Source organism: Vidua macroura, chromosome 4, assembly GCF_024509145.1.
Source record: "Vidua macroura isolate BioBank_ID:100142 chromosome 4, ASM2450914v1, whole genome shotgun sequence".
NCBI classification, from domain to species: domain Eukaryota; kingdom Metazoa; phylum Chordata; class Aves; order Passeriformes; family Viduidae; genus Vidua; species Vidua macroura.
In genome coordinates this window covers 38,648,023-38,675,179 of record NC_071574.1, presented here as the reverse complement: position 1 = coordinate 38,675,179, position 27,157 = coordinate 38,648,023, and the positions used below count along the sequence as shown (strand labels likewise).

The following is a 27,157-nucleotide window of genomic DNA, read 5'->3' as shown; positions in this document are numbered from 1 at the left end:
TTCAAAGGACAGCTATTCCTGCTCCACTGCCCAAATATTTACAAAAAATATTTTTGTTTTCTATTCAAAACATGTAACAGGTAATAAATGCGCTGAAAATTGCCTTAAACATATTCGCTACAACAGTGTAGCTTCAGAAAGAAGATGATGTTGCCCAGACTTTTGATTCCCTACAGAAATCTCTACTCATACTATTCAAAGTTGGAAAAGTTTATTTACGTTTGCAATGAATTAGGTTTCAAAATGCTTGTGAGTCAACCAACCATCACTCCCTAGATAGTTTAAAACTCCTCTGCATCTGTCATCTGCAGCTTCTTGTTTGGCCCATGAAAGATCTGTAGAGGACCCAAGAATAACATCCCAGAGTCCCAAGTCTGTCACAGATTTTAAAGATTTTTTCATTTGCAACAGATGATGGCAAATCCCATCCCAAGGATGGGATTCCCAGGGATAAACTAAACAGCACTCTCTTAAATGTCACCAGACACTGCCTAGAGAACACAAATGCAAGGATGTCCCTTGTGTACACATGTACATAATTGACTCATCTCTTTTTACTGTATTATACATGACATTCGAAAGTATGAATACTTAAATATTTTAAAAAAAGATTGTTACACTAAGACCACCACTGTCTAAATCTAAACACTCTGAAAATTCCTTTAAATTAAAATCTCTCAATTCTAATAGGTAAAAACCTGCATAATAGCATTATATACCTAAACTTAAAATCCAAATATCTTATATATCCTACTCTGAAAATGAACATTTCTCATGCTCCATTGTTTTGTAAAGTGAATGCCTGACATCTGCTGGTAAATATACAAACTGCATATTATTAAATTAAACTATGGTTTTTAGACTAAGGAAGATGTTTTAGAATATGCAATTTATTCAAAGAAAAGATAGATTAAAATTATTACAATCATTACATGAGGTTTCAAAACTGAACTGCATCAATATTGCTTTTACTTATTAGACTCGGGATAGGTTCTTAGATTTTCCTACAAAATTTCCCTGCAAGAATGATCAAATCCAGTCTTTAAAAAATCAACATGAAAAGCAATCATTTTTCCTCAACATGATTTTTGTTTACATTATTTTTACTATACTAAACATTATTTTTACTATACTATACATTATTTTTACTATACTAAATTAGCAAGAGCAATTTGTGCTATTACACTGCCATTTTGTTTAGATTGAACATTCTTCTAAAAGCTATTTCTACACTATTCTGTACTACACTTCAGTCATGCTTCCAAAAAGATAATTGCTGGATAAAACAACTGGAATGCCTATTAAAATACTGATTTATAAGAGTCCAGTCTGCGACAAAGGATACAAAACATTTTTTTTTAAGACTTCTCAAGACCCAGGAAAGATACGGGAGAAAATAAAGGCTATTTCTCTTGAAAAAGCAGCAGAGAGCACTGCCCCAGAATTGATCAAAAGAAGGCTTTCTGTTTTTCACCCTCTCATGTATTGCACAGTTCTTTTTCTCAGATCTGAGGAATTTTTAGTATGGATGATTAGGACTCAATTTTTATGATGTACCTTTGTAACACAATGTCTTGCTGAAACACAATTCAGAAACTAATTTTGTACACAAATGGGCCAGCATATCAGAATTAAAATAATCTTGCTGGATCACAAGTAGAAATTGGGAAGGAAAGAATGAGGAAAATGAGAAACTAAAATGTTGTATGAATTCTTTAATATGGAGTAATATGGAAGTGGTAAAAAAACTAAAGTATTTTTGACAAAATTTAAAAGGGGAAAAAACTTCCAAAGCTAGCAACAGACCTTTGCTCAAACCCTATATGGATATCAAAGAGCAGAAGTCCTTCTTCAGCCAGAGAAACTCATCTTTCATTCCAAACAAAAATAAAACTTTGTTTGACAAGAATTTATTTTGTAAAGTAAAAGCTATTGCCTTCATTCATTTTTGGCTTTTCATTTTCCCCCTCTACCAACAAAAACAATCAAGTATAATTAAAACCAGGTACAGTTTCTCTTGAATCCCTATATCATAATGTGCATTTCTGGTGTTGAGCAACATAAACACTATACTACCCAAAAGAGAGCATAAAAGAATAATCATAAATTTAATGGCAAATGTACATCAGTTTTCTGAAAGCAAACCGTCTGCAATTCTCTTCGACAGAAGGTAAACAATAAATACAAAAAAAAGAGTGAGCTAAAGAAAGACAAAAAATAATTAAAACCCAAGCCATCAAAAAACTTCACTTTGGATCCAGGAAAACAACTAATTTACACCTCATATAGCTCCCTGGGGGAAGGGTTAAATTGGTGTTGCACCCTGTAGAAGTGGCCAGATAAAACTCAGTGTTTGATGTTGCTTCCTCTGAAGTACAAGCAGCACTGAAATAAAAATTGCCGAAGTTTCCTGGTGCTGACCAGTTCTTGAAGGATTACACTGAACAACAGATACGCACATATAGCATACATAATTATTGGATCTCCCTGAAAGGATAACAGCTTATGTATGTACAGTTATAACAGTTATGTAAAGTACAAATGGAAGTTCCCCATTCTTTGTTTAACACTAGAAATTATGAATTTCAGAGTAGTGGGAAATTCTCATCCTGGGATCAGGAGAGCATTAAAAGAGACATCACTACCAAACCAATGACATTACTATTATGCCAAGTATCCAGAAAAAAAGAAACAAGCAAACCCAGATATCTCTTATCTGAAGACACCCACTGGCTTTGATGAATATTGATGGATTCCTACACAAGTTATCTCACTTTGAGGAGTGGCCTACTGTCCATGTTGAGGATAGCATCTGCTTTACAAATTTCTGATTAATAACTTATTAAAGTGAGGGTCAGGGGAAAAAGATAGTAATTTAGTCAAAGGCTCTACCTATACCCTGTTAAGTCAAAATAAGTTTTATTAACTTTGAAAAAACAAATCCTAAGGAGATACTCCTTTTTAGGAGAGATACTTGACAATACAGAGAGATGACAACTAGGCAAAGTTCACTGCTCATGTGGATCAAAGCTTGTGAAATGAGGCAGTCCTTACAGTGAGCTTAGATAATGCATCTGATGAGATACATAACATTTAAGATATTTCATTACAGCATTAAACCATACAAAACATTTCACTTTTTAATCTTAAAACCTGAAAATAGAAAAAACCCTAAAAAACAGTCCTTAAAAAGAAGAATGTTGATGTTGGTTGTTACCACATGTGCAGTTAGAATGCAGGCACCAGTGCCCTTCTCTCTTTCTTACTATACTAATTCCTAAAGCAAAATGTAAATGAACAAGTAATATTTAATGAGCAATATGGACTAGAAAGGCAGGGAAGAAAAAGAAACCCTTTCCTGCTCTCTCTTTCAGAACTAAAAGAGAGAAAGAAAGAAAACACAAAGAAATTTACCTTTTAGAAATAAAAGTAAAAAAAAAAAAAAAAAAAAAACCAAAAAACCAAAAATCAACCAACCAAAGAAAAAAAAAAAACCACCACCAAACAACAAAAAGCCTAGAAAGACTTCAGCAGCAACAATCTCATCACTGTTTCTTCCAAATAATAGTTCAGCTAATTTTATTGCAATCTTCAGTTGCTATGTCACACCTCTGTCTGCCTTTCATAACTACATTTAATACCAACCATTCTTAAGCATAAACATTTTTACCCTTCAACTCAGGAATTAGTGTTTGGTTTATTTTCTTTACCCACCTCATAGCTCCTACCACCACACTCTGAAACCTCATCTGTGTATCAAATCCAACAAATTCCCTCCAGCACGAGCACACCATAGCAGTCTCTTGGAAAACAAAAGCAAATCCTGGTAAAGCAGGAAGAAACACTGAGAAAGGAGGCAGACTCAATGAATAGCACTGTACCTACTGTGCACGTTGCAACAGAGAAGCAAAGTTCCACATGCAGCATCCAAATCCTAGCTCTGCCAAAGGACTACCCAATTAAGGGTCCTCAATTATCCCTTCTGGTTACCAACCTGTGCAGCCAGCTGGGGGAATCTATGGTGGGTTTATCACATGACACACAAGCAATTCTAGTTATCCCAGGGTACTGTTTTGAAGACTGTTGGCTTTCAACAGCTCTTCCAGTATGGCTGACTCTTTTTGGAACTAAATGTGTATTTTTCTTGTAAAGCACTTGGCAATCACTGCATTACAACTGCAAAGCACATGATGACTGCTGTTAACAAAGTTAGTGGTATAATACAAACATGTCTTCCAATTACAGAAATGCTTGCTCACTGTCATGGTCATCTAGCACTGGAAATATGTGTGTTCTCTAACTCATTTCTGCCAGTTTTATCATTTTATAAGAGTGCTAGCTATTTCTTCAGAATTTAGGTGAGCACTACTAAGGAGCAAAAGGGAATACAGTAGGGAAGCAGAGGAAAGTTCCAGATGAATTTGTCCATGATTAACCTCCAGTTGTTCCTTTTCCACTTTATTTTCTAAATAGTTTATTCACAGAGGATTTAGAATTTCATTATTATCTCATTAATGATGGAAAAACACAGTTGTGTTGAAGTTTGGAGTAAACAGGGGGAGGGGTAGTGAGGGAGGAGGGAAGGGTGAGAGGAGGCAAAGAGGAGAGGGTGGAGAGAGATGGAGAGAAAAATCCTGGCCACGCAGATAATTAGAGGGATGGCTGAAAGGATTGGACTGTTCAGCCTGGAGAAGGCTCCAGGGACTTCTAATTGAAGCCTTCCAGCACTTGAAGGGGCCCTAAAGAAAGATGGGCATTAACACTTTAGCAGGGCTTTTTGAGATAGGACAAGGGATAATGGTTTTAAACTGAAGAAGGGTGGATTTATCTTGGATATAAGGAAGAAGATTTTTACAATGAGGGTGGTGAAGCACTGAGCACGTTGCCCAGAGGTGTTAAATGTCCCATTCCAGGAAACATTCAAGGTCAGGCTGGATGGGGCTCTGGGCAGCGTGATGTGGTTGGAGATGTCCCTGTTCACTGTAGAGGAGTTGGACTAGACAGCCTTTAAGTGTCCTTTCCAACCAAGTTGTTCTATGACCATTCTTATTACTGAATAATAATAATAATTACTTGTTTCCATCTGTGCCTCATCTTCGGCCCATTATCTTCAATAACATGCCAATTTGAGAAGATGGTCTGAGGGAAGTGTTGGAGGGCACCAGAAAATGATCCAGAAATTATTTGGCTTGTTCAAGCAAAGTTTCAGATTTTTTTGTTTAATAAAAAGATGCCTGATATAACTACTGCAATATAAGCATTTACCAGTATGTGCAGAATGGGAATTTTCAGGGTAAATATGTCTGTTGACTTGTTTGTTTGAATGAACAGTTTAAAATGTTTTTATAAGTTTTAACTGTTTTAATGAAAAAAAAAATCCAAAATATAGCAGCTAAATAAACCAGAAAAACTTTTCTTAAAGTCTAACAAAGTTATTCTGTATTTTCTGACACAAATTTGGAGTAAGATTGCTTCCCCAGTACCTGAATTTTCAGCCTAAATAGCTTACATTTTGCAGAATTGCTCTGCAAAACCTATCTTCTTGAAGCGATTTTCAGAACATTTTCAACAGTTGAAATCCAAAAATTATGCAGGAACTCTATTTAAATCTTGCTAGTGAGCAATATATTAGCTAGCTTTAACTTCATTGTTCAGAAGAAACATACTAAAAGAATTAACTGATAAAAGTAATTTATTGTCTCAATGTCTTTCTATTTTCAGTAACTGTAGAGCCACCCATAAATAAGACTGCCTGCTCAGGGCAGCAGAGTTCTAAACATATATTTTTCAAAGCTATTTTGGCCCTCCTGCATAAAGCTGTCAGTGTAGTGCTTCATGTTTTTGATGGCAAATGGAAACCCAGGCTACCTGAACTCCTATCTCCAGAACCTCACTTAAAAATTACTATCTGAAATGTATCTTCAGCATTTTCAGTTCAGCCTCTTCCCATGAAGTAGATCACTTGCCAGGGAATACCATGTTTGTACATATTACTCCATAAACCACCAATATTTAGTCAGCAACACAGTGAAGAGAACACTCAGCTGCCAGCAATACTAGTACCTCATGAGACAAGAGGAAGTAAATGCCATTAGTTTCAAAAAGCACATTCTTTTTGAAAACTATTTGAGAATTGTCACAACAAAATACAGTAGCCATTTGACTTTTGGAAAGGCTTTTTACTTTTTCTTATAGACATCAGTTGAGGAATTTGCCTCCTTAAACTCTGAACCAACACCCCGTCTCACTTAGTGGCTCAGGAGCAAAAAACAAGCTATTACAGCATCAAGTGCTCATCTATGCTGGCCTTTTCCTCAGGATAAAAACAAGGTCTTCAAAAATTTGAACTCTGTGGTGGTTTCTTCTTCATCCCTCTAACAAGCTTACCTCAAACATAATTTCTCTTCACAAGGAAAGGCTAGTAAAGCATCAAAAATCACACTTGAAAACTACTGTTTCAATGTCTTGAAATTTTGCTACTGTCTGCTGGGAGGATTATACCATTTTTTAAGACAGAAAGTAGTTTTCTCCCTGATGCTTTGACAGTGGATCCTTGTCTTTGTAGTTAAAAGCTTCTCTTTAATAGGCAGACATTATAGTCATTGGAAGAATACTGCCAACGGAATGCAGGGAAGTGGCTGAATGCCAGGCCACAAGAAATGCTTCAGTAAACAATTCAAGAATATATTTTATGAAAAACCAACCACTTATTCAGCAATTACCAAAACAAAGCCACAACTTTGCCCAATTATCTCTAAAAATATTTTGGTTTCCTTCTCTATGACAGTTTTAAGTTCTCTGTAACAGTTTTTAGAGCCATATATACAACTGATATGAAAGCACAGCAAAAATAGTACATGTTTCTATGTGCTGATTATACTACATCTGTGGAAAACAGCACAAGTTCAGAAAACTGAAATTCATGCAAATATGTTGGATACAAATGACAAATTCTCCTACAACATTCACGTGAAAAAAAATTTTTAGTTTTTGCACTTAAAATTTTGTTTGTACCTTTTGGGAATTATTTTCAAGACCTTTTTGATTAATATACCAACATGAAGAATGTATTAAATAGTCGCTTAGGGATAATTTACAAATATTAAGGAGCCCTTTTTAGAAGCAAGTTAGCTCCCTCAAAATCAATCAGGGAACTAGGTGAACTCACAACAAAGGGGGATACTCTGCTCCAATCTTCTGCATGTCTTCTTTTGTAAGGGTTTTCACAATGCAGTTCGCATAATTTTTCCTATTACTTTTTTTCCGATTTACAGTATTAAAACCTGAGTTTTAGTTTCCTCTTTTTCCAAGTCCCCAGTACATCCAGAACATTCCCTGTCTGGCAATGAATTCCCTTGTCATGCTTTGTTTGAAGATACGCATGTAAATTAGGGGCTGTGCTAGGAAGGCGATAGCAACATGTGTGCTCCTTCTCCTGGGTATCTCCTGGATGGCCTGAATGCACCAGCCAATCACTACAAACCATCCTATTGCCATGAGGTGATCCTGGTACCCTGCTCCTTCCCTCCTCCCAATCCCAACAGCATACCCAGCTGTAGCTGAGGGAAGGAGCACACACAGGGGGATGTGCAGCCACAGAGAGGGCGCTTTTTCCACAGAGGTGCTGCCTGAAGCTGCTGCACGCTGCTTGCTACCTTTCCTGGTTCATGCAACTCAGCAAGCCTTGCAGGTAGACTCACTGACACTCAAGTTGGTAAATCTGCCTCAATTACTCGATAATTGATAATACGATAGTACCATGGGGAAATCCTCTGTTTTGGAAACATTTACCTAGACTATTTAGGGAACATCCACCCTATTCCTTGCTGTGGAAGGTGCCCTCTGATATCAGTTGTCTCAGCCCCTTCTGGAACGAGAACATTCATTCTTCCTGATGAACAGATCCCAATAAAAATTCAGAGATTCCATTTCAGAAAGTTTTTCTTTACCTAAAGCTTTTACCTTTCTTACTGACTTAGGCTTATGCTTAAAGAAATAAGACTCATACTGAATAGATTTCTTTTTATTCTTCCAGTTTGCTGCATTGCAATCAGTTATTAAAATGATTTGTAATACAGAACTGAATGTGGGCTACATCACTGGCACTTGAGATTTGAGGCTGACTGACAGATAATGATCTATCAGTTTTCCAAGTAGCTGCTGGCAGTGCTAGAAAGGACCAAGCTTAGCCTACTGTAATATACTGCACATGGATTTAAAAAAATGCCCTAAAATGGAACAGCTGTTTCCTTCAGACACTTCCAGAAACCGACTCCAGAAGGCATATTTGAGTTCTACACAAAATAAATAACTATCACAGTACTTAGAAAGTCCAAACACAGGAAGACTATCTTCTGGTTTAAAAATATTTATTTAAAAGAAAAGGAGATCTATACTTAAATGGCCAAGAAAAAAAAAATCCTCTGTTTCCCCCCTCAAAACCATTACTCTGCAATTTACCTTTCCCTTAAGTTTCAGCTTCAATGTTTTACTGAAAAAAAAAAAAAACCCTGAATTTTCATTTCCTTTTCCTATGCTACTATCCTGAGGAAATTAAGTTTCATTCAGTGAAAAGTTGCATGGGATGCAAGAAGAAACTGCCATAAAATGTATCCACAATATACAAGTATAAAAATATTTTGCTTATGATTCAGTACTATAATTTAATAACTTTTTGTTGTTTCATAGGTATCTGGGAAAGGTACAGACACATGTCCTGATCCTGTTACAAGAGGTAGAATGCCAGCATTTGGTACAACATTCCAGGAGAGAGTCAAGGTGATATTCCTGTTTCCCCTGCAAAAGCAACAAAGACTATCAGCACAAATACTCAAGCGATTCAATTAACAGTTAATAGTACTAAATACATTAGGATACAGATTGTTTATCTGGGCCGTTGCTTATCTGTTTAATTTTAGGTAGTTACTGCCTACTTTCAGTTTACTTGACTCCTTTGGAGTTGAGTGCATCACAGAACCAATTTTACACAGGCTGAAGGCAGAAACACAGAAACCTGCTGCTCATAATAGCAGTGCAACTTCTAGTCTACAGAATACATATATTTTGTATCCCAAGGCCATCTTCTAACAGAGTATCAGATAGAATATAGATGCCTTACCACACCAATGAACACATGTATTAAATGCAAAGTATATAAGTAAATCAAGATATCATGAATACCAGTAATAAAACAAATATTTACTTACTTGAGACCATTTCCATCATCAAAGAAAAAGTATTTTGACTTCATGTCTTTTAAGGACAGCCTCGGGTTATCTCCTCTCAACATGATCTTGTCCCAAAGGACCACCTGATTTAGGGCCTAAAATCACAATTGTAATTAAGTCAGCAAGGTACCTTACCAGATCACATTCAGACACTGGACCTTCATTGCACTATTCATCTAAAAGCCCTGAAGTACATGCTTGCAATCCATAACTAATTTAACAAAATAATGCTTCACAGTGGGGTAATGTAATACTACTACACATTGAAGTGCGGCATGGAAAAAATGGAAACAACAAGGAACATCTTAAAACACAAGAAAGGAATTTAAAAAAAAGTCATATGCTTTAGAAGAATTACAAAGCATAACAGGGTTTCCTTCTGAATTGCAAAGGTAAGTCACTTTTAAAGCAGTATTTAGACTTTGTTTCAAATAAAGGACTTAAACTGAGTTATCATGACTCTGTTTACGTCCTTAACATTTTTCCAACTTTAATGAAAATCTCTACTTGAATTGCAAGCATAGCCCCCAAAAAATTTATTAACAGTTGAAAAGGTGAGATCCCAAGTTCTTATGTTACTGGAATTTACACTCTAAAGTGTAAAGTTTTTTTAAGTAGATGCTAAACAGTCTTAGTAATTTATAGAAGAATTAAAAAAAATACTTCTCAGTATTTGTGAGAAGTGTTGATTTACGTAGAAGAAAAATCTAAACTATGGAACAATACAATAAAATCACTGAAACTCTAAAAACTATTCTAGTACAAATACAATATCCACCATCTTGTTTAATATAACTACAGTACTTTAAAAAAAGCCAGTTAAAAAAGAAAGGCCAGTTTTGTACAGCAAGTTAAGAAAACCCCCAAGCTTTCACCATATCCCTGCTATGTGACCACAGAAGCTTTAACTAGAATTCAGTGGTACCATGGCAGCATGGTGTTGCATTAAAGTAATTTTTTAAAGGCTGTTCCACATAGCTTTTATCAGATCAGTAAAAAGGTTTTTCAGCTATCCCAAAGGGAAGGCTCAGTAGCAACCAATTTAAAGGAGCAAGGCAAATTATTTGGTGAAGTATGACAAGGTAATGTAAATGCATTATGGAGCTACAGTAACTGGTAGGGTCAACTGTGATCTATGAACAAAACACACACCCCATCAGGCCAGCCCAGAAGCCACTCTCTCTTGTTTCTAACAGCAGGTCAACTGCAGAAATTTAGGAAAAAAAGGAAAATGGACAGAAAAGGTGAAAAAACTCATTTACAGTATACTATTGTAAGTATACTGCAACACAAAGCATGTGTTACTTTTCTCCCATTCTACTGGGCATATATCAAGTTAGGTTTTATGGAGGTAAACTTCCCAACCTACAGTTTAACTGTCAAGAAAATAATCATGAAGGCCAGTAAAACCAGCACAGGCTAGTAGGAAATGATGGTGGCCTTAACTCTTCTCAGCAGAACTACAGAATGTTTAAAAATAGCTGCAGTACTAAAATGGGTAATTGCTTCAAACCTTTTTTTAATACTTACATTGTTTTTCGTTGAATATTCTGCAGACAAATATAGAAACAATTGTTTAACATTCCAATCAAATATACTCTGCAGATGTATGCAAGTTAAGAAAAATACCATACTGTACTTACATAACCTTGTTATATTTTTACTAGATCTAAGTGGTCTATAATCATTACAGCGAGCTCTTACCTTTCAACATACCTCATCTTACTCATAAATCAGAACACTGCCAGCAGTGTGAACACATATTTTAATTATAATAAAGTGACAGGTTTTTAAGTAGGTATTTATTTTTACTATTTATGAAATCTAGCAGCTATTTCTCCTCCAATAATTTAAGAGTTCTATATTTGACACTGTAAGCTAGTAACCAGAATTCTCTGCTAGACAACCTATTATAAAACCTTAAACATAAAAGTCACGACAGAATTCTTCCCTAAATATCCTCAAGGCAATTTTTTATACTGTAAGAGAACCTTTGTATCCAAATACAATAATGTTAAGCAATATATAAATACAAAATTGGTGAAGTGTAGAGAATTCAAAGAGCCTTTAAAGCCCATGTTAGAGAAATTATAATACGGGAAGTATTTCATATTGGAAGGGACTCAAAAAATTAGCAAATTCGATTCCCTACTGACAACAATGAAAGCTAATTAGACTAGAACAAAACTTTGCTCAGATTTTTGATCAACAGTAAAGAACTGATGACTGCCATTTGAAACAGTATAATAATGCTGGATTTCTAAACAGTTGTCTGTTTATTTAACAGTAACATGTGACTGCTAAGGAAAAGACGTTTTAATTCACAATAGAGATTAGCTGTAATCTTTTATTTCCTAGTCCTCTTTTGTATTCTATTTGCCATTATCTCAAAGAATAAATAGATTCCCTAACCAGCCTCAAAATCTGTTTTTTTTCTTCCACTCATCCCAAGACAAACATGTTTTTAAGCTACTAATTCAAAGGGCAGGAAAGGAAAGAATTAAATATTTAACTGCTGTCACTGCAAGAATAGGCAAAAATATTTTACTTGAACATTTTTTGTTGTCTGGCTCAAAATATCAAACAAGATTCTGAAGCTCTCCTTGACAGGATTTATTTTCACTTGCAAAAGTTAGATAACTTGCAAAAGTTAGCAATGAATTAAATAAGCTTAAAGTAGTTCGTGAAAACTATATGCTTCCCTTTCCTTTGCCTAGTTTCTTTTTCTAACTGTTACGTTAGTCTTCCAGGACTAACAACTTCTTTCTGGTAGTTAAGACAGTCCCTGTACCTGTATCTCTTCACAAATTTTGAACAAAAAACCCTACCAGACTTTTACAGCTCTAAATATTGCAAGCTTTATTTATGCCAGGCATGAGAGATTCAGTCAGAATTGTTAAAAAAAAAAAAAAAAAAAAAAAAAGGCTGTTACTAGCAGAAGTCATTCAAACATGGAATCTTTATGCCCACATATTGCAGACTAATTCTTGAATAAGAACATTTCTTTTAGAGGTCCTGTCCTGCCTTGCTCTGCTTCTCTCTATACACAATGTGTACAGGTCTATGCATCTACTTTAGAATTTCAGTCTCCGATTTTAATATGTATAAACATTTCAGAAGTAAAACTCAGACTTAGGAACTTACTTCTCCTGCTGCCAGTTGATAAAAAAAAAAAAAATCCTCTTATTCCTGTGCAGACAGACTTGCAAAAATCTGATTAGCCTGTTTATCCATCATTTGTATCAAGAGTTATATTTTGTGTGGTCTGCTCACACAACACAGATCTTCAAAAGAGTGAAACCAAAACACAGAGGTGACCAGTTCCTAACAGTGACAAAAAACAGCAGACAGGGAAAAATCCCAGGATTCTCAGACCAGCTGCAAAACACGGTTTAGTGTAATCACCTGAACACGCCACCTATTATTTGGTACTGACTTCTGCAGAAAAACTCTTTCAAGAGCCTAAATCCAGACTAGCAGGGAAGCAAAGAAATACAAAAGAAAAACTGCAAAACTGCAACAGCAATTGAGAAGAAGGCCAAAAAACAATGTGATACATCTTTCAGTAAATTGTATGCTTCCCAAAGAATTTCATACTATTCAATACTAAAAGTTAGAGTGTTTAACATCTAAGCAAGTAAAGGATTACAATGTTTTTTTATTTTTAGAAAATGACAGGTACTTCTATGCAACTATTATACAGTCAGGACTCTGAAAGTCTCACAACAAAGTGAGTTTGAAAGGTGCAGTTCCCTAGATTAGGTATGACATTCAAAACAATATGCTATATAAACCCTACCATTAATTCACTCCTCAAAACACTGATACAAACTTTGCTTAGAAGTAGTAATGTCTAGATGTTAAACTGCACTCCCCATTATTAGATACAGTGCACTTCACAAAAGAGCCTGATTTTAAAAGCAGGCATTAAACAACTTGTAATCTACTAGAGACCAAACAGCTGGGTTAAGTTCTATTTCACTGCCATAGCTATGCAAAATACTATTTTTAGCTGCTTTAAATTTTTATTTTAAGACAAATTGCTATTTTTCCCCAAGTCCTGAATATCTGAAGATTATAAGGTAACAAAAACAGCATCAAAGTGTTCTTATACCAAAACGTGTGCAAACCATTTTTTCCATTAAGGATATCTGCAGTAATATCAAATGTGACGAATCCCAGATCACTTCTTTCTCTAGGTCCAGTGAAATCTTCTACATTTTTTCTAAGAGAAAACAAAACATAACACACGATTATCCTTTCTCATTATTTGTAGCTTGCACACTACATAAATTATGGTTCTTATTACATATTTCCCTCATCCATTTTCTGTATTTTGCTTTATATACTTCTGGCTAAAATGCAATCAACATTACAAACTAACACCTACCTTCCAGAAATTATGGTGTCCCAGTTTTAAATGTCAGGCCTTGCCACCACAGTGTCTAAGACATTTAAGTAGCCTATTGACTACTCCTGCTAACAAAAATCTGTATCTAAGCTGGACTACATTTCATTTTTGTAAAATATGTTTTAGCATCTCCATATATGTAAAACTAATTGGGACACCATCAGCATAGCAGTCTGCTGGCAACCATGTTCAATATTATTTCTCAACTCTCCTTGAAAAAACAAAGCCTCTTGTGCTCTGACCATTCCAATACAACAGTTTACATGCATAGTTCACACAAGTTTCAAGATTTATTCCTGTGATGTATTTAAGTAACAGCTTGAAGAAAATAGTTATTTTCCTTTACATTCTGGAAAACTGTATCATTTTGAAAGGCTTACTTATAAACCTACATTTGGAAGAGTACCTCACATTGCCACACTAAACCAAAATAGAAAGAGCAACTAGAAAATAACAGAGCAGATATTTCCATATGTGTTCATAAAGCTTATCAATTTACCAAAGTTACCATCTACAAAGAGGAATACCATAAGCAATTAGCTTGACAGTCAACTATGAACCTTAACTCCTCATTGAACAAATTTTTTTATGAATTATGAACTTCATAGTTATATTTATTCCAGTTCTGAAATTAGTCAATTAAACATTATTTCATTAAAACCAAGTTCAGTAATCTCAAATTAAAAAAAAAATTTACAAGTGAAGAAAACACTTTTGGAGATAGCGGTTAAGAAAAACACCACCAAATCTTCACAATTTAAGCCTTGGTATGAATTTCTATCTCTTTGCAAAAAGCAGTATATTTTTAAGTAGTAAACCTAATCAAGCACTTGACTTCACATCTTAACCACTGTCAGTCAGATGAAGTAGCAGGCCTTAAGCTTGGGGTCTCCAGAACTTCTCAGACATTCAAGAGAAGCAGATTAGGTATAGCATCTCCCAATGACACCAGATTTGTGCATCACAGAAGGGACTGGCAATACACATTTCACCCAAATCAGGCATTAGTATGCTGCCCTATATATGCTGAGCTCACCATAACACTCAAAGACAGGCTTTTATGCCAAGTTTATGCTTTTGCAATCCTCAGTGTAGCATGAATACATGTTTGGTTTGTTTTTTTTTTTTTTTTTCCTGTGGTATTATTAAACCAGTCTGAAAGGTGATGGCACTCCCTTTATTTGCTTTCATATCTCCTTTCAAGTTCTGCTATTAGGCATCCACTGGTGCCACTTATCTTGGGGTGGTTCCAAAGCTCCACAGAATCATCACCAAATCACAGAATGTCCTTGATTGGAAGGGACCTTAAAGATCATCAAGTTCCAACCTCCCTGACATGGTCAAGGACACCATTCACTAGATCAAGTTGTGCAGACCTCCATCCAACCTGGCACTATACACTTCCAAAAGTGTGCTGCTTTAGCTCGCTAATCTGAGCCAAAACCAACCAAACAAAAAAACATGAGCTGAGGTAAAGCAGCTCAGTAAAGTGTCCTAGGAGCCAGATTCTCCCGTGGAGCTCTAGTAAAGAACCACGTGGCAAAAACGGGAGCAAAGACCTCTACTCATAGGTGGCTGTAACAGCTGCTCAAATGCTTGTGAAACTACTGCCCTCCACACCACGCATGTAACTTCCATTAACTTAATGGAAGTTCTCTGTGAGGAAGTCTCCTTTCAGAGAAAAAAACCCACCCCACACCAACACCAAAATTGGGGAAAAAAGGTCCCCCAGCACAAGTTTGCATCAGCCCATTTTATCTGTGTAGGCAATACGTTTTGTTGTGGTATTGTGTCCTACACCTGGAGCATTTCGCAGGGAGAAAGCCATCCCAATCACTCTGGGGCCATAGGACAGAAAGCATACTAGGTTATCAATGGAGAAACCAAAGAGAACTACTAATTAAAAGGAAAAGGTACTACGATCGGATAGATGTTCATAGGATAAACTCCACGTTCCTGTAAGTCCCTGTCTCTTCACAGCTGCGGGCAGCAGCTGGCTCGACTCCGCCGTGAGCGGCAGCTCCGCTCCCGGGGAGGCGCCGTGCCGAGGCGGCCGGGCCGGTCCCCGAGCGCCGCCCCGGCCCCCGCCCGGCCGCGCCGTCGTGGGGCTCCCCCATTGGCCCGCCCGCAGCGCAGGAGGCCGAGCCCCGAGCGCCGCGCGAGGAGCCGGGGCCGGCCGCCCCTGCCGGCCGTCAGCGTCCCCTCACCCGCCCCGGCCCCTGCTCTCGGCTCCCGAACCCTTCACTTCCCCAGCGGGCAGCGGCTGCAGCCCGGCCCGGCCCCGCCCTCCCCCGCCATTCCCTTCCCTCTCCCCGCCGCACTCACAGCGTGACCCGGGAGACGGCGATGCGGACGGGCACACTGCGCTCCTTGAAGGCGGTGGTGATGAAGCAGCCGAAGGTGAGCGCCGCCATCACGCTCAGCGAGAAGGCGAAGAGCGAGTTGGCCCGGGACAGCACCGTGTTCATCTCCCCGCTGGGCCCGGCCGGGGCTGCGGCCGCTGCTCGGGCGGGGCGGGCGCGCGGACGCGGCAGGAAGCGGGCGGCGGCGGGCAGGGGGGGCGCGCGCGCGACCGCCGCGAGGGGGCGTGGCCTCGCTCCGGCTGGGCGGACTCCCTGGGGCCACGCCCCTTAACTAGCCCCGCCCTCTTCCGCCAGGAGATGGGCGGGGCCGGTGCCGGGCGCGGGCGCGGCATGGCGGCCGGGCTGGGGCTGGCACAGCGCTGCGGATTTCCTGCCTGCCGCTGCCCCTCGTGCTCCCAGGGCACCCCTTTACAGGGGAGTTGGGATTTGTCCTTCTGCTGGATTTTTGCATTCGTATAGAAAAGCGCAAATAAGTTTTAGGCGGAGGCTTGTATTTTCACTTGATGTCTGTATCTTGATTTCACTGGTGGTGTTATTTGCCATTCCCTCCCTTGTTTCCTATAGGATGTTCCTATTCATTTCCACTTTGGTACACACATGGTCATTATGTCAGTCTCCTTGCCTAGAAATTTCCTTTAATAGCTGGGCTTGTTCCTGGCATCCTTTGTCGGATGCCATGGTGATCTCACACCGTTGGCAGGGTGAGGCAGCCTTTTCCCACCAATTTGGTTGAATTTTCAATTTTAATTGGTACCAGCAAAGATCAGTTTATGTAATGAGGTGATTCCTAACTCCTCCCGGGGCCCCTCTTTGGTGCCCATTCCTGGTTCCCGGACCTGCAGCATTATCCATGTGAGCACCAAGGGGGCTGAGAGCTTTTACTGTGCTTTGCGGCCGATCTTTTTGGTGTTCCCAACCGTTGTATTCGCCTGTGTTAACTATACCAGGCTCGATTAACAGGGATTTCTCGGGGCTGCCAACAGGTGTCAGCAGTGATCCAGTTATGTTTAATTTCCTCTTCCCAGCCCTAAGGTTCCAGTGCTGCAAATACCGGGAGTAGGAGCAGGAGCTCAGCTGCAGGAGTCTGAAAGGGTGGAAGGCCTCATGGCGACTGAAGGGATAGGGAGAAGAAGATGGGGACTGTCAAGCCATTCTGTGCTCTATAATGATGGTACTGGTTCTTTTCCTACCTGTAGCCAAGAGTAGGTCTATGAATCAGGGAAGAATAATCTTTGCAGATAAAGGTAGGAAATGGAAAAGGAGAAGGATCATAATGAGGCTTTTTGTTTTCCCCCAGACATGAGTACCTGCAGTGCATGTCTGTTTAGCCTGTAGGATGTGAAGGTACCTGTGGAGACATTCCTTTGGGGACCCTGTGTTCCACTATGCAGTTGGTTTCTGTGTGCCTGTGCATTTGCCACATTGAAATCAGTCACAGGCCCAAAGAGGGTAGGGTCTTTTCTGGTTTGCATTGCCTAATTCTTGGCCTTTCTGATATTTCATAAGAGTTTCAGCAGCACAGAGAGTTTCTTGTGTAAAGATGTTGGCTTGTTATTATATTATGCTATTTAAAATATTAGTTATTGTCATGTTTATGGTCTGGAAATTGTTGTTACTGAAACCTTGGATTATTTTTACTGAAAAGTGGGTGCTTTTCCCCAAAATAGTTGAAGTCTTAGAAGCATTAATGAAACTTTTACTGTAAGCTGGGGAACCAAATCATTTCAGAAGTTAAAAAATGTCTGCTGCTTTCAAAAGGATAGTTCAAATGTGAACACCATTTTTTTTCATATCTACAAAAAAAAAAAAAAGGCTTAGTCTCCTTTGTTCTTGCTTTTAGTTGTAGTTGCTATTTAGAGTTTTTCATACTAAACAACTGTTTAATAAAAAATATGGCTCTTGGGCAGAAGTTACAGTAATAAAGTAGTGAAATTTTCAAAGCAGTAGTTAGATACCAGCAAAAGACCAAAATCAAAGGGGTTTGCCAAATTAATGTGTTTTTAAGGCATTGAATAAATATGGCTATTGCTTGTGGAGGTTTGGATTTATTTTAGTAGAAACCTTAAGTGAATGTCACTTAAAAGCACAGTAAACAGGGGAAGACAGATGGTATAATTTGTTCAAGGACTGATCTGTTACTGTTTTGGAATAAAGAAACCTATAGCTTTTTAATGACTGAAATCTTGCAAAATCAAAATACAAAAATACCTTGAAATAAGGCAGTTATGTTAGAAGAAAGGGAGCTATTCACAATAGCTATTTGCTCGTAAGTTCTAGATTGTTCTTTGAAAGATATAAAATCTGATATTTCATGAAGAATGGTGACATAATATTAATATCAAAAGTCGCTGACAGCTAAATAAGTTGTGTTACTGAGAATTGAGCAAATACTATAATTATGGAAACAAATTTAAAGGAGCTTGGAGAAGCAGAAAAGTTTGGGAGACCATTTCCAAGATGCAGTGGAATGGTATTCATTACACCCAAGCAGTGTCCTTAAGCCCAGACCAGCAGAGCACAAGGAGTGTCAGTATTCAGGCTGAATATTTTTCATTACAAACTCATTGAAAAAAATGCAGAGATAGGATTGGCAGCAGGTCTGAAATGTAGAATTTGCCATTCTTCTGCAGTCCTCACCCTAAAATTATCTGACTTTGAAAATGAGTTTTTGTGCACTCTTTGATCTATTAAACATGTGTTCTTTTTTTTTTATAGTGCCGGCACTTCAACAGGATTGATCCTTGTCAGCAGCTGATGATTAGTAGTCTTTTGAGAGAGAGTAGCTTGCTTTCTTTGGTTGACGTGTTTCTACTCTGATGTTCAAGTTACCGAGCGATTCCTTTCATCATCTGTAAACAAAATAGCAAGTGTTGACACTGACCATCAACAGAGATTGCTATGAGTTCTTTGTTTTCCCATTGAAGTCATATTGGTTCTAACATGGAACACACAGATGGAAGCTTTGAGGTGTATGTTGTGAATTTCAGGTGAAAGGGAAGTGTTAACTTCAGCCCAGCACCTTTAGCCTTCTTGGGGCTTAAGTTTCTGACTAATTTTACAGGTGAAAGTTTAGGTTCCTGTGGCCTCTTTTGGCACCTAGATAGATGAGGACCTTTTTTTTTTGATCTAGGGAGATGGATGTACTTCCTGATTTTTTTTACCATGAATGTTTAAATACTTTCTTGTATTTGTCCTTTATTAATTGTTGAAATGTTAATTCTTTAAGAGACCGTAGCAGCACACAGCCTCTTAGGCAGCTCTGGGTAGGAAGATAGAGATTAAAATAAATGTGCCCATGATCAGCTGTCTCTTGCAACAGCCCCCTTTCAGTTAACACCTCTTCTGGATGGCTCATTTTTACAGCTGGTGTGGAAAGGCTGTGACTAAGAGAAGAGGCTTTTTGGACTGCATTTGATTCTAATGTTCTCCTCCCCTCCATTTTTTAAACTTTGGATCTACATGGTATGCAGAATAAGAAAATAAGCAAGAAGAAATTTTCTCTTGTCTTTGTAGTATTATTGTGAATCCTTCAGCAAGAAAATCTCAGGGAATTTTTAATTTCTGATTTCAGAATGAAGTTGATATTTTACAACATTTTCTAATTTAGTGGCATAATATGTAGCAAAATAAAAGCTGCATCACAGAGAGAACCAAATATTCTTGGCTCCAAAGTCAGTATGTTTTGGAGCCTAACATAGTTAATTTTTGGCTCCTGTGAGGTTTGCCCATTTTATGGCCTATAAAGCCAGGTTAGGTAAATTCATTCAAACATTACTGATTTAGCTTAACCTTTCTCACTTCATTGTGCTTTCCATTCTGGGCTAAAAGCCCGAGTGCTACTGCTCCACCTCAGCCGGGTTTTAACCTCATTCACTCAGCCAGTTGCAAGTCTTCATCACAAGGTATTTTTATGTCTCTCATAAAAGCACCGAGCAGACCCTTGCCGTGCCTTAGCTTGAAGAAAAAGATAGTTTACTAGCTATGTCATGGTGATATCATTTAGCTGATACCAATTTTAGTGGATGGAAAAAGCCTTTCTGTTATGAGCACTAGCCATGGAAGTCAGCATATAATGATGTAAGCTTACAGAATAAACTTAACTCTCATCCCTACTATTGACTGTGTAATTTCCTTTTATTAACAACATTCTTAGGCACCAAAATATGCTTTACACGGAAAGAAGAAAAATTAAACCACTTAACCACTTCTACTTAGTCAAGAAGAAAACCTGACAAAGTTTGAAGAAAGGGGGAATAAAAGTAAATGGATGATTTCACTGTTTTGAGAAACAAAAATTATTTTTGAATAAAAAAGTTAAACAGCTAAAGAAAAAATTAAAGCCTGTAATGTAGAATAAAATTAACAATTTTGAAATTAATTCAAATTGATGACAAAAGATTCACAGCTCAAGTATTGTTTTTATTTAGAGGCATCTATTTAATAAGAACCTGTGACATTTTTACTGTTAGTCGAAGAAAAGATTAACTATTGAAAACTGCAAAAATACCAGGTTTAGTTACATGAATTCAGATTAATAAGGTGGTTGCACTGCCTACTAGAGAAAAAGCAAAATTAGCTTGTCAAGCTAGTTGAAATACCAAAAGCATTGGTTCTGTGGTACCACGATCCTAAGGAAGAGGTTGAGTTAGTCGCCACAGAGTTCTGTAGACATGGTTAGCAATGAAAGAAATCACTTGGACCCAAGAAAGGAGCTATACAAAGGGAAAGAGGTGTGAAATTAGGAGATTCTTCCCAAGATTCACTGATACACCTGTATCAGTACATAAGGCCATCAAAAATTCTGCCTAAGTATCCCTACGAAGAGGTAGCGAGTATGTGCATTTCGACATTGCTCTCCCCTCATAGTTTGCTACGACTTTTTCCAGGGGGTCATTTGCCTTGTTGCAGAATGGGTTATAGGGGATGGATGTAAGTGTTTTTTTCAGTGTAAAGTCCAACAGGTTGGTTTTAACTTATCAACAGTTGAAATTGCCAGATTTTGAACTGAAGAATGTACCAATACACATTCCTTCCTGTTGATTTCCAGCAAGGGAGAGAGAGGGGCAGGACCTTTTGCTGAGGAATGGAATGGGCAGCTGGAGGTGGTAACTTTTTAAACTTCTGGGGGGCAAGATTTGCTAGAGTTCATCTGTCAGCAGGCTGTGTGTGCCTGCAGTCTGACACGTTTCTGGGTTTAGTAATGCCTCTAAGTACACACATGACTTATTTTGGAATCTTCTGTAATACTCTTAATAGTTGAGTTATGTTAGGTATCCAAAGAAGACTGCAACAAATACTGTAAATAAACTTACTACATTTCTAGCAAAACTCAGGTTGAATTTGCTTGTAGGCTTGTTGGTCATAGCTACTTCCCTTCTGGGTAGAACGTTGCTGTCAGTGATTAGATGGACTGATTAAGCAGAACAAGCATGTTCATGTGATAATGTGACAGCAGAATTGGCTGATACCAGACTTGTAGCTGAAGGAGGATCTATCCCCATTACAAGAAGCAGCTATCCAGTGGTGCATAACAAAGGGGTACAGATTTAACATTACTATGTTATTTTTTCAAGAACTGAGAAAGTTAGAAAACTAAAATTTCATAATCGCTTAAGTATCTGAATTATTTTTTATGCTTTTAAATACGTGTCATATGGAGAATGTCTGTTATGTGCAGAGATACTGATTGATATTTAATCCCTGACCAGTAATTCCATTCTCTGGAAATCCAGACATACGAGTCTATATGCTAGAACTATTTTTTAAGATAGGAGTGGTATTTTCAACTACTAAAAAAGGCAAAACACCTCAATGAAACAATTTTGAACTCATTAAGAGTTAGTAGAATAAATAATCTTTTCATAATGTTAGAAATGAAAGGTTGCATCCTTCATGTACTCAAATTATTTGATTTGTATAGAGCCTAAGCTGTGTCAGACCAACGATTTTAGTATACTGGATGAAATAAAGTACCACCATACCACCCAAAGGCATAAATTTGAACTTTCTAGAGCGGTTCAAGAGCTGATGGAAATAATGTGCTATACCAAAATGTAGAGAGAAAGTATTTATGTAACAAAATCTTTATAAATTTCTGTGCATTAAAGCTCTTTTAAAGGAACTATTGTGCTTAATTATTAGAGAATGCAAATGGTGTCTAAATATGCAACTGTTAAGTAGAATGGGCATCAAAACCCAGAGCTCAACGATGAGGAGAAGCGTTTTAAGACACTCTCATTTTTCCCTGTTGTGCCACCTAGGATGTCATTGCATTGCATTTTGAAACAGACTTTTGGTTCAAGTCTTTGGTTGGGTTATTAGGCTATTAGCAGGGATTATGGGAACTGCAGAAATCGGAATGAAGCATAACTTTGGTTATGAGTTGTAACTTCATGTTATATGGTTTGTGTAAATCCTGGGTAGACATGGCATTCAGGAAGAAATCTGTAAAAAGGAGATATGAGCCTTTCATTTCTTTGGTTTACAGTGTTATATCTGTTGTAATTGGCAACACAACTCTCAGGTTTTTGTGCTGATAGTATGGCTTTGTTATGATGCTCAAGTAATTCTGTAGCATTCTTAAGGATAGCAATGGGATGCAGTGAAAAAGCAGTTCAGATCTAAACCAAGTTTCCTCTTTTCTGCATGAAAAAGTTTGTGTTGTCTTGTTTTTTGTCTTTTCATTCCCCCAAAACAGTAGCACACAGTTTGTACTTCAGCCACCTCTTCTCGTCATATTTTATGAAGAGTAGTATTTGGATTGTACTAATGGGCTTGAGTTCCTGTTTAGAAAAGGACACAGCAGTTGCTTGATATTTCAGTCCAGCTTCTGAATTTCTTGTAATTCTCAGGTAAATATGACTTGTTTGGGTTTATTTTCTGTGCCTAAGCATAAATGCACAATATCCTTAAGAATTATATTAATGAGAAGAACATTTAAGACTTTTTGAAGATTGTTTTATGGTAAGTATGTCTTTTGTTTCTTCAATCTGATGATAAGGTAACATTTTGAACAATGAGGAAATAAATTTTAAAATGGTTCCTTTGAGTCTAGATTTCTCCAGTTCAAATGCTTTGAATGTAAAATAGTAGAAAAAAATACTGAACATAGATTAAGGAGGAAATAACATAACATTCAGTAGCTTTAGATAAGTAGGTAAATTTTTGAGGATTAGCATCTCATACACTCATTAAAATACAAGTCCGCTGGTCACAAAGCAGGGAATTTTTCATGCTGAGTTAGACATTTCTTTTTCACTAGCTCATGCTTCTCTTCTTTTGAGTCCTTCATGTAACATTTTATGCTCACATCAGAAACTCAGTACTAAAACTTGATTTCTTACTGGTATTTTATTTTAAATTCTTTGTTTCAAGGGCATTACTTTACAAATTTCTCCTGGGTGGTTGCCTATAATGTATAAAATAATCAATTCTTCAAAGCACCTAAGAGTTCCTGTTCCTCTGCCTGTTATCTTAAAGTCTCTGTTATACCTGTTATTGGACAGAAGTTTCAGAACCAGGATGACTATCAACTTCTTGTGTATATTTATGTCTCTTACATGTAGAGGAAGACATGCAGGTGAAGTGTCATACAAATAATTCCTTGTACTGTATTTCATCTTTATCTCATTTTTAAAATAAACATTTTGACTTTCAGAGTTTTATATGCATCTCCAAAAGACAGAAGAAAACTGTTAAGACTAACTGTAATGGAATTTGTGCTGTGAATATAATTACTCTTTTACATCTTCTATCATTTAGTTTAAATATATTACTTTAAAAAATATTATTAGAAGGAAGTATGTTTTCCAAATATAACAACACAGGATGTGCTACAAATAAATCCTATTTCTAAGGGTTTTGTAATCTTTGGTGTTAAAAAAATGCCTTCAAAGACTAAGTATTCTATCAGTTGTGTTAATTTTCTTGTGTATCTTACTTACTGAAAATTAAACACACCAGCCATCTAAAATATTGATGAAAAATTGCCGGAATAAAGTAGTTTATGAATGTGGTTGTGCAATTAATCATACATTATAGAGCATAATTTTTGTGGGTTTTTTTTTTTTTTTGGGGGGGGTGTCTGTTTTTTGGTTTTTTTTTGGTTTTTTTTTTTTTTTTTTGGGTTTTTTTTGTTTTTTTTTGTTTTTTTTTTTTTGGGTTTTTTTTTGGTTTTTTTTTTTTTTTTTTTTTTTTTTTTTTTTTTTTTTTTTTTTTTTCTAAAAATTACTTTGGTTGAGGGTAAATTGTACACTAGATTTGGGACAGTTTGAATTAGCACAAACAGGTGCCACTGCTAAATACTTTCTTTCTGCATTTGGCTGCTACACAGCAAAGCATTAAAGTCCAGGCTTTGTCTGAGCTCTGGAGTTTGAAATTAACCACTTTATAGTCATTATAAACAGCAGTATTGCTATCTTGATTATACAGATTATGTTCTTGGGAAATGATAGGTGACCAAGCTACATTAAAAGGGAACTCTTAAGACCATAAATTCCAGCATTTGAAGTTTCTTAAGTGGTTTTAAAATTAAAATAGTTAATTGCCAGAAGTGGGGAAGCATATCAGAGGCATCATTACATTGTTCTTGTTTTATTTGCTGGAAATGTGCTACTTTGTCAAGGTGAGGGTATCCTTGTCTGCCACAGTATTACTATCTTCTTAAACAAAATAAAAATACAAATATTGTTAATCTGCAATGTAGGTTGTTGCCATTTTCTTGTGTGCTATTATAAAACTCTAAATGATGAAATAGTTTTACAGCCAATCTCTTTTGTTAACATTAAGTGAATGAACAGTCAAGATTTCATTTTATTTAGGTTTGCAATATGAAATTTGTATTAAAATAAAAATTATTAAATATCTAGTTAGTTATTCTTTTCACCAGGATATCTGAGTGGTTTTTTAACAGCAGTGAAATTAACTTCAGAATATTCCCCATTTTACTAGTGAGGAAATGAGGCCAAGAAATTTCTTTCCCAAAAGTTAAAATTACATGGGAAATGCAAATATCCAGATTAAGCCACTGCTCTTTTCAAGTGTTTTGATGTCATTATAGTGTTGTACATTTGTTACATATGATGCATTTCCATTTGGAAACTCTCATTATTCTGAAGTGCTGCAAGATCTGACTTCAGTTACTTCACATTGCCATGCAATAGAAAATGTGGGACACTTACGTCCCACTTTTTTACAGTCCTTCATGTCACCATGTTGACTGCCAGATGCTTCATTTGTTTACCTATGCTTCTGTTTTCTGATTTCCATTACAACAGCTGTGGCTTTCTGTTTCTGGATTTCCCAGTCTGCATGGGCTTCCTCTCAGCTATTCTGTGTTCAGATCTCAGCATTCACATTATTGGTTCTCCCAAAATGCCGTGTGGGCGTTAACTTCTAAGCAGTTGCTCAGTTTTCATGACTGGGTGCCTCATAGAATGGATTTCCCAACAAGTTGTAATGGTAATTTCTGTATCACTTTAGAACCCTTAGATTAGGATAGACTTGGTTCTGTGCAGTTGGGAGAGTATCAAGCTAAGCTGACACATAAGAGTTAGAGAGCTCTAAAAAAAGAGGAAATATTATAAGACTAATTTTGCCAGCTTCTAATGAGTATGTGTGAGCTGGAATTCTCAAAACTCATGATTTCATGTAGTATTTCATCCTTATGTAATTTATTACTGATAAGGGAAATTTTTGAAAGGACACAAGGCATGTTTTGATACAGGAGTAACCCTCCTGTTCAATTCTCATCTTGTTCCTAAAAGCAACTTTACAAATCCGTGAGGTTATTTGAAACATTGCTTACAATATACTAAATGCATATTAGCCTTATTATTGTAGTATTTAATTTAATATTTTTGAACCTAAACAGAAAGTATTAACTTGAAGAAAACTATCTGTCAATTGGGAAATTTATTTTGTGATTTATCTACTGCAGTTATAAGAAGCAGCAGAAACAGTATTGTAAGGAGAAGATGAATTCTGAGCACTTTTAACTCCTGCCATTATTTATAGTAATTGCTATTTGGAGTTTTGCCTCTACAAAGAATGATTATTTTGTTTGTTAACAAAATGTGGGAGAAGTCCAGATGAGAAAGCAGGTACTAGATGACACAATATGAAAAAAGGGGAAAAGGGTCAGGTAAAACACTGTAAGGAAGAAAAAGATTTCTGTAACATAATTATGGTTTTTCCTTGTTCTGCATGGTAAATTCGTGAAACAGGTCCATAAGATGGCTGGGGAATTCTGTGGACTGATCAAGTTAAGCTTAGTAATACTAGTATAAATATGGAAAAAGTAAGAAATTCCAATACTGGGTGTGTTACTAAGGAAAATGTGTGTTACCATTTCTATTAATGATTGAAACAGAACCTGGCAGTGGTAGCTCAAAATATAATGCCTTTTATACTTGTGGAAAACATGACACCTCAATTCAGTGTCAGATAACAATGTGCCAAATATAAAAAGGGATTTTCATCTGGCATTTTAAGTACTCATTCCCACTTCTAAGAATGGTATGAGGAAAGCAGTTCCTATTCTGGCTGGATGAGAAAATGTCTATAAATGAAATTTAGTAAAAAAATTGCATTTTTTTTACCAACTTTTATAGTTTAGTGTAAACTAGTTTTTAATTGCCTTTTCTAGTTATGGTTGACTTTTAAATGGATTAATTTTTTTCAAAGAAAAATACCTGATGCCTGTTTCTCTCAAGATAATCGCAATTCACTTCCTGTCTGTTAAAATCTTGATTTTTATTTCGAAGAATATTTCCATTTATCATTGTCTTTTCTTCATTTATGTAGGCTTGTTTGAATTTAGTTTTCAGAAAACATTATAACTTCTTACTCCAATAAACTACTCTGAGAGTCAGATCATAAGAGGTGCCTTATTGTTATCACTTTCCTTTCAGAAATAGTTTTGTATTATAGTGCTTAATATCTGTTATTCTGTTCATTGAAGTCAGGGTGATCTGTGGATTCAGTGACATTTGGATCATACCCTTTTATCCCGATGGACAGTGCCAACATTCTAAAATGTTTTTGGTTTTTTTCCCTAATCACCAAACAAGAGACTCCAGGGTAGAAAAGAAAGGTTTAGGATTACTTTAGGTAGCGCATTTTAAGTTATAATTCAATACACTGTTTTTTAGTTGAGA

At 36.8% G+C, this 27,157-nt stretch overlaps 2 protein-coding genes across 10 annotated transcripts in view; one reads left to right on the top strand and one right to left on the bottom strand.

Annotated features, from left to right (window-relative positions):
• Nucleotides 1-8,352: 8,352 nt before the first annotated feature.
• SPCS3 (signal peptidase complex subunit 3) lies at nucleotides 8,353-16,190 on the bottom strand. The gene is made up of 5 exons (XM_053974937.1): nucleotides 15,964-16,190; nucleotides 13,379-13,452; nucleotides 10,758-10,834; nucleotides 9,207-9,322; nucleotides 8,353-8,796 (listed from the first exon to the last, which is right to left on the bottom strand). Exons 1-5 carry the CDS (start codon nucleotides 16,104-16,106, stop codon nucleotides 8,664-8,666), a joined length of 543 nt encoding a protein of 180 aa, XP_053830912.1. The 5' UTR covers nucleotides 16,107-16,190; the 3' UTR covers nucleotides 8,353-8,663.
• ASB5 (ankyrin repeat and SOCS box containing 5) overlaps nucleotides 15,950-27,157 on the top strand; it is a 40,728-nt gene continuing 29,520 nt past the window's right edge. The window contains exons 1-5 of one of the 9 annotated variants that reach the window (XM_053974931.1): nucleotides 16,314-16,702; nucleotides 17,027-17,172; nucleotides 17,299-17,345; nucleotides 18,717-18,968; nucleotides 22,699-22,852. The gene's annotated coding sequence lies outside the window, so the exon portion shown is untranslated. The other 8 variants (XM_053974928.1, XM_053974929.1, XM_053974927.1 and 5 more) reach the window with 8 other exon arrangements.

Excerpts from the sequence above, each read along its gene's own strand:
- SPCS3 (XM_053974937.1), bottom strand. The coding sequence starts at position 16,106 with ATGAACACGGTGCTGTCCCGGGCCAACTCGCTCTTCGCCTTCTCGCTG. Across the intron at positions 9,323-10,757 it reads AATATTCAACGAAAAACAAT|GCCCTAAATCAGGTGGTCCT; the intron begins GTAAGTATTAAA and ends TTGTGATTTTAG. Across the intron at positions 8,797-9,206 it reads GATGATGGAAATGGTCTCAA|GGGAAACAGGAATATCACCT; the intron begins GTAAGTAAATAT and ends TTGCTTTTGCAG.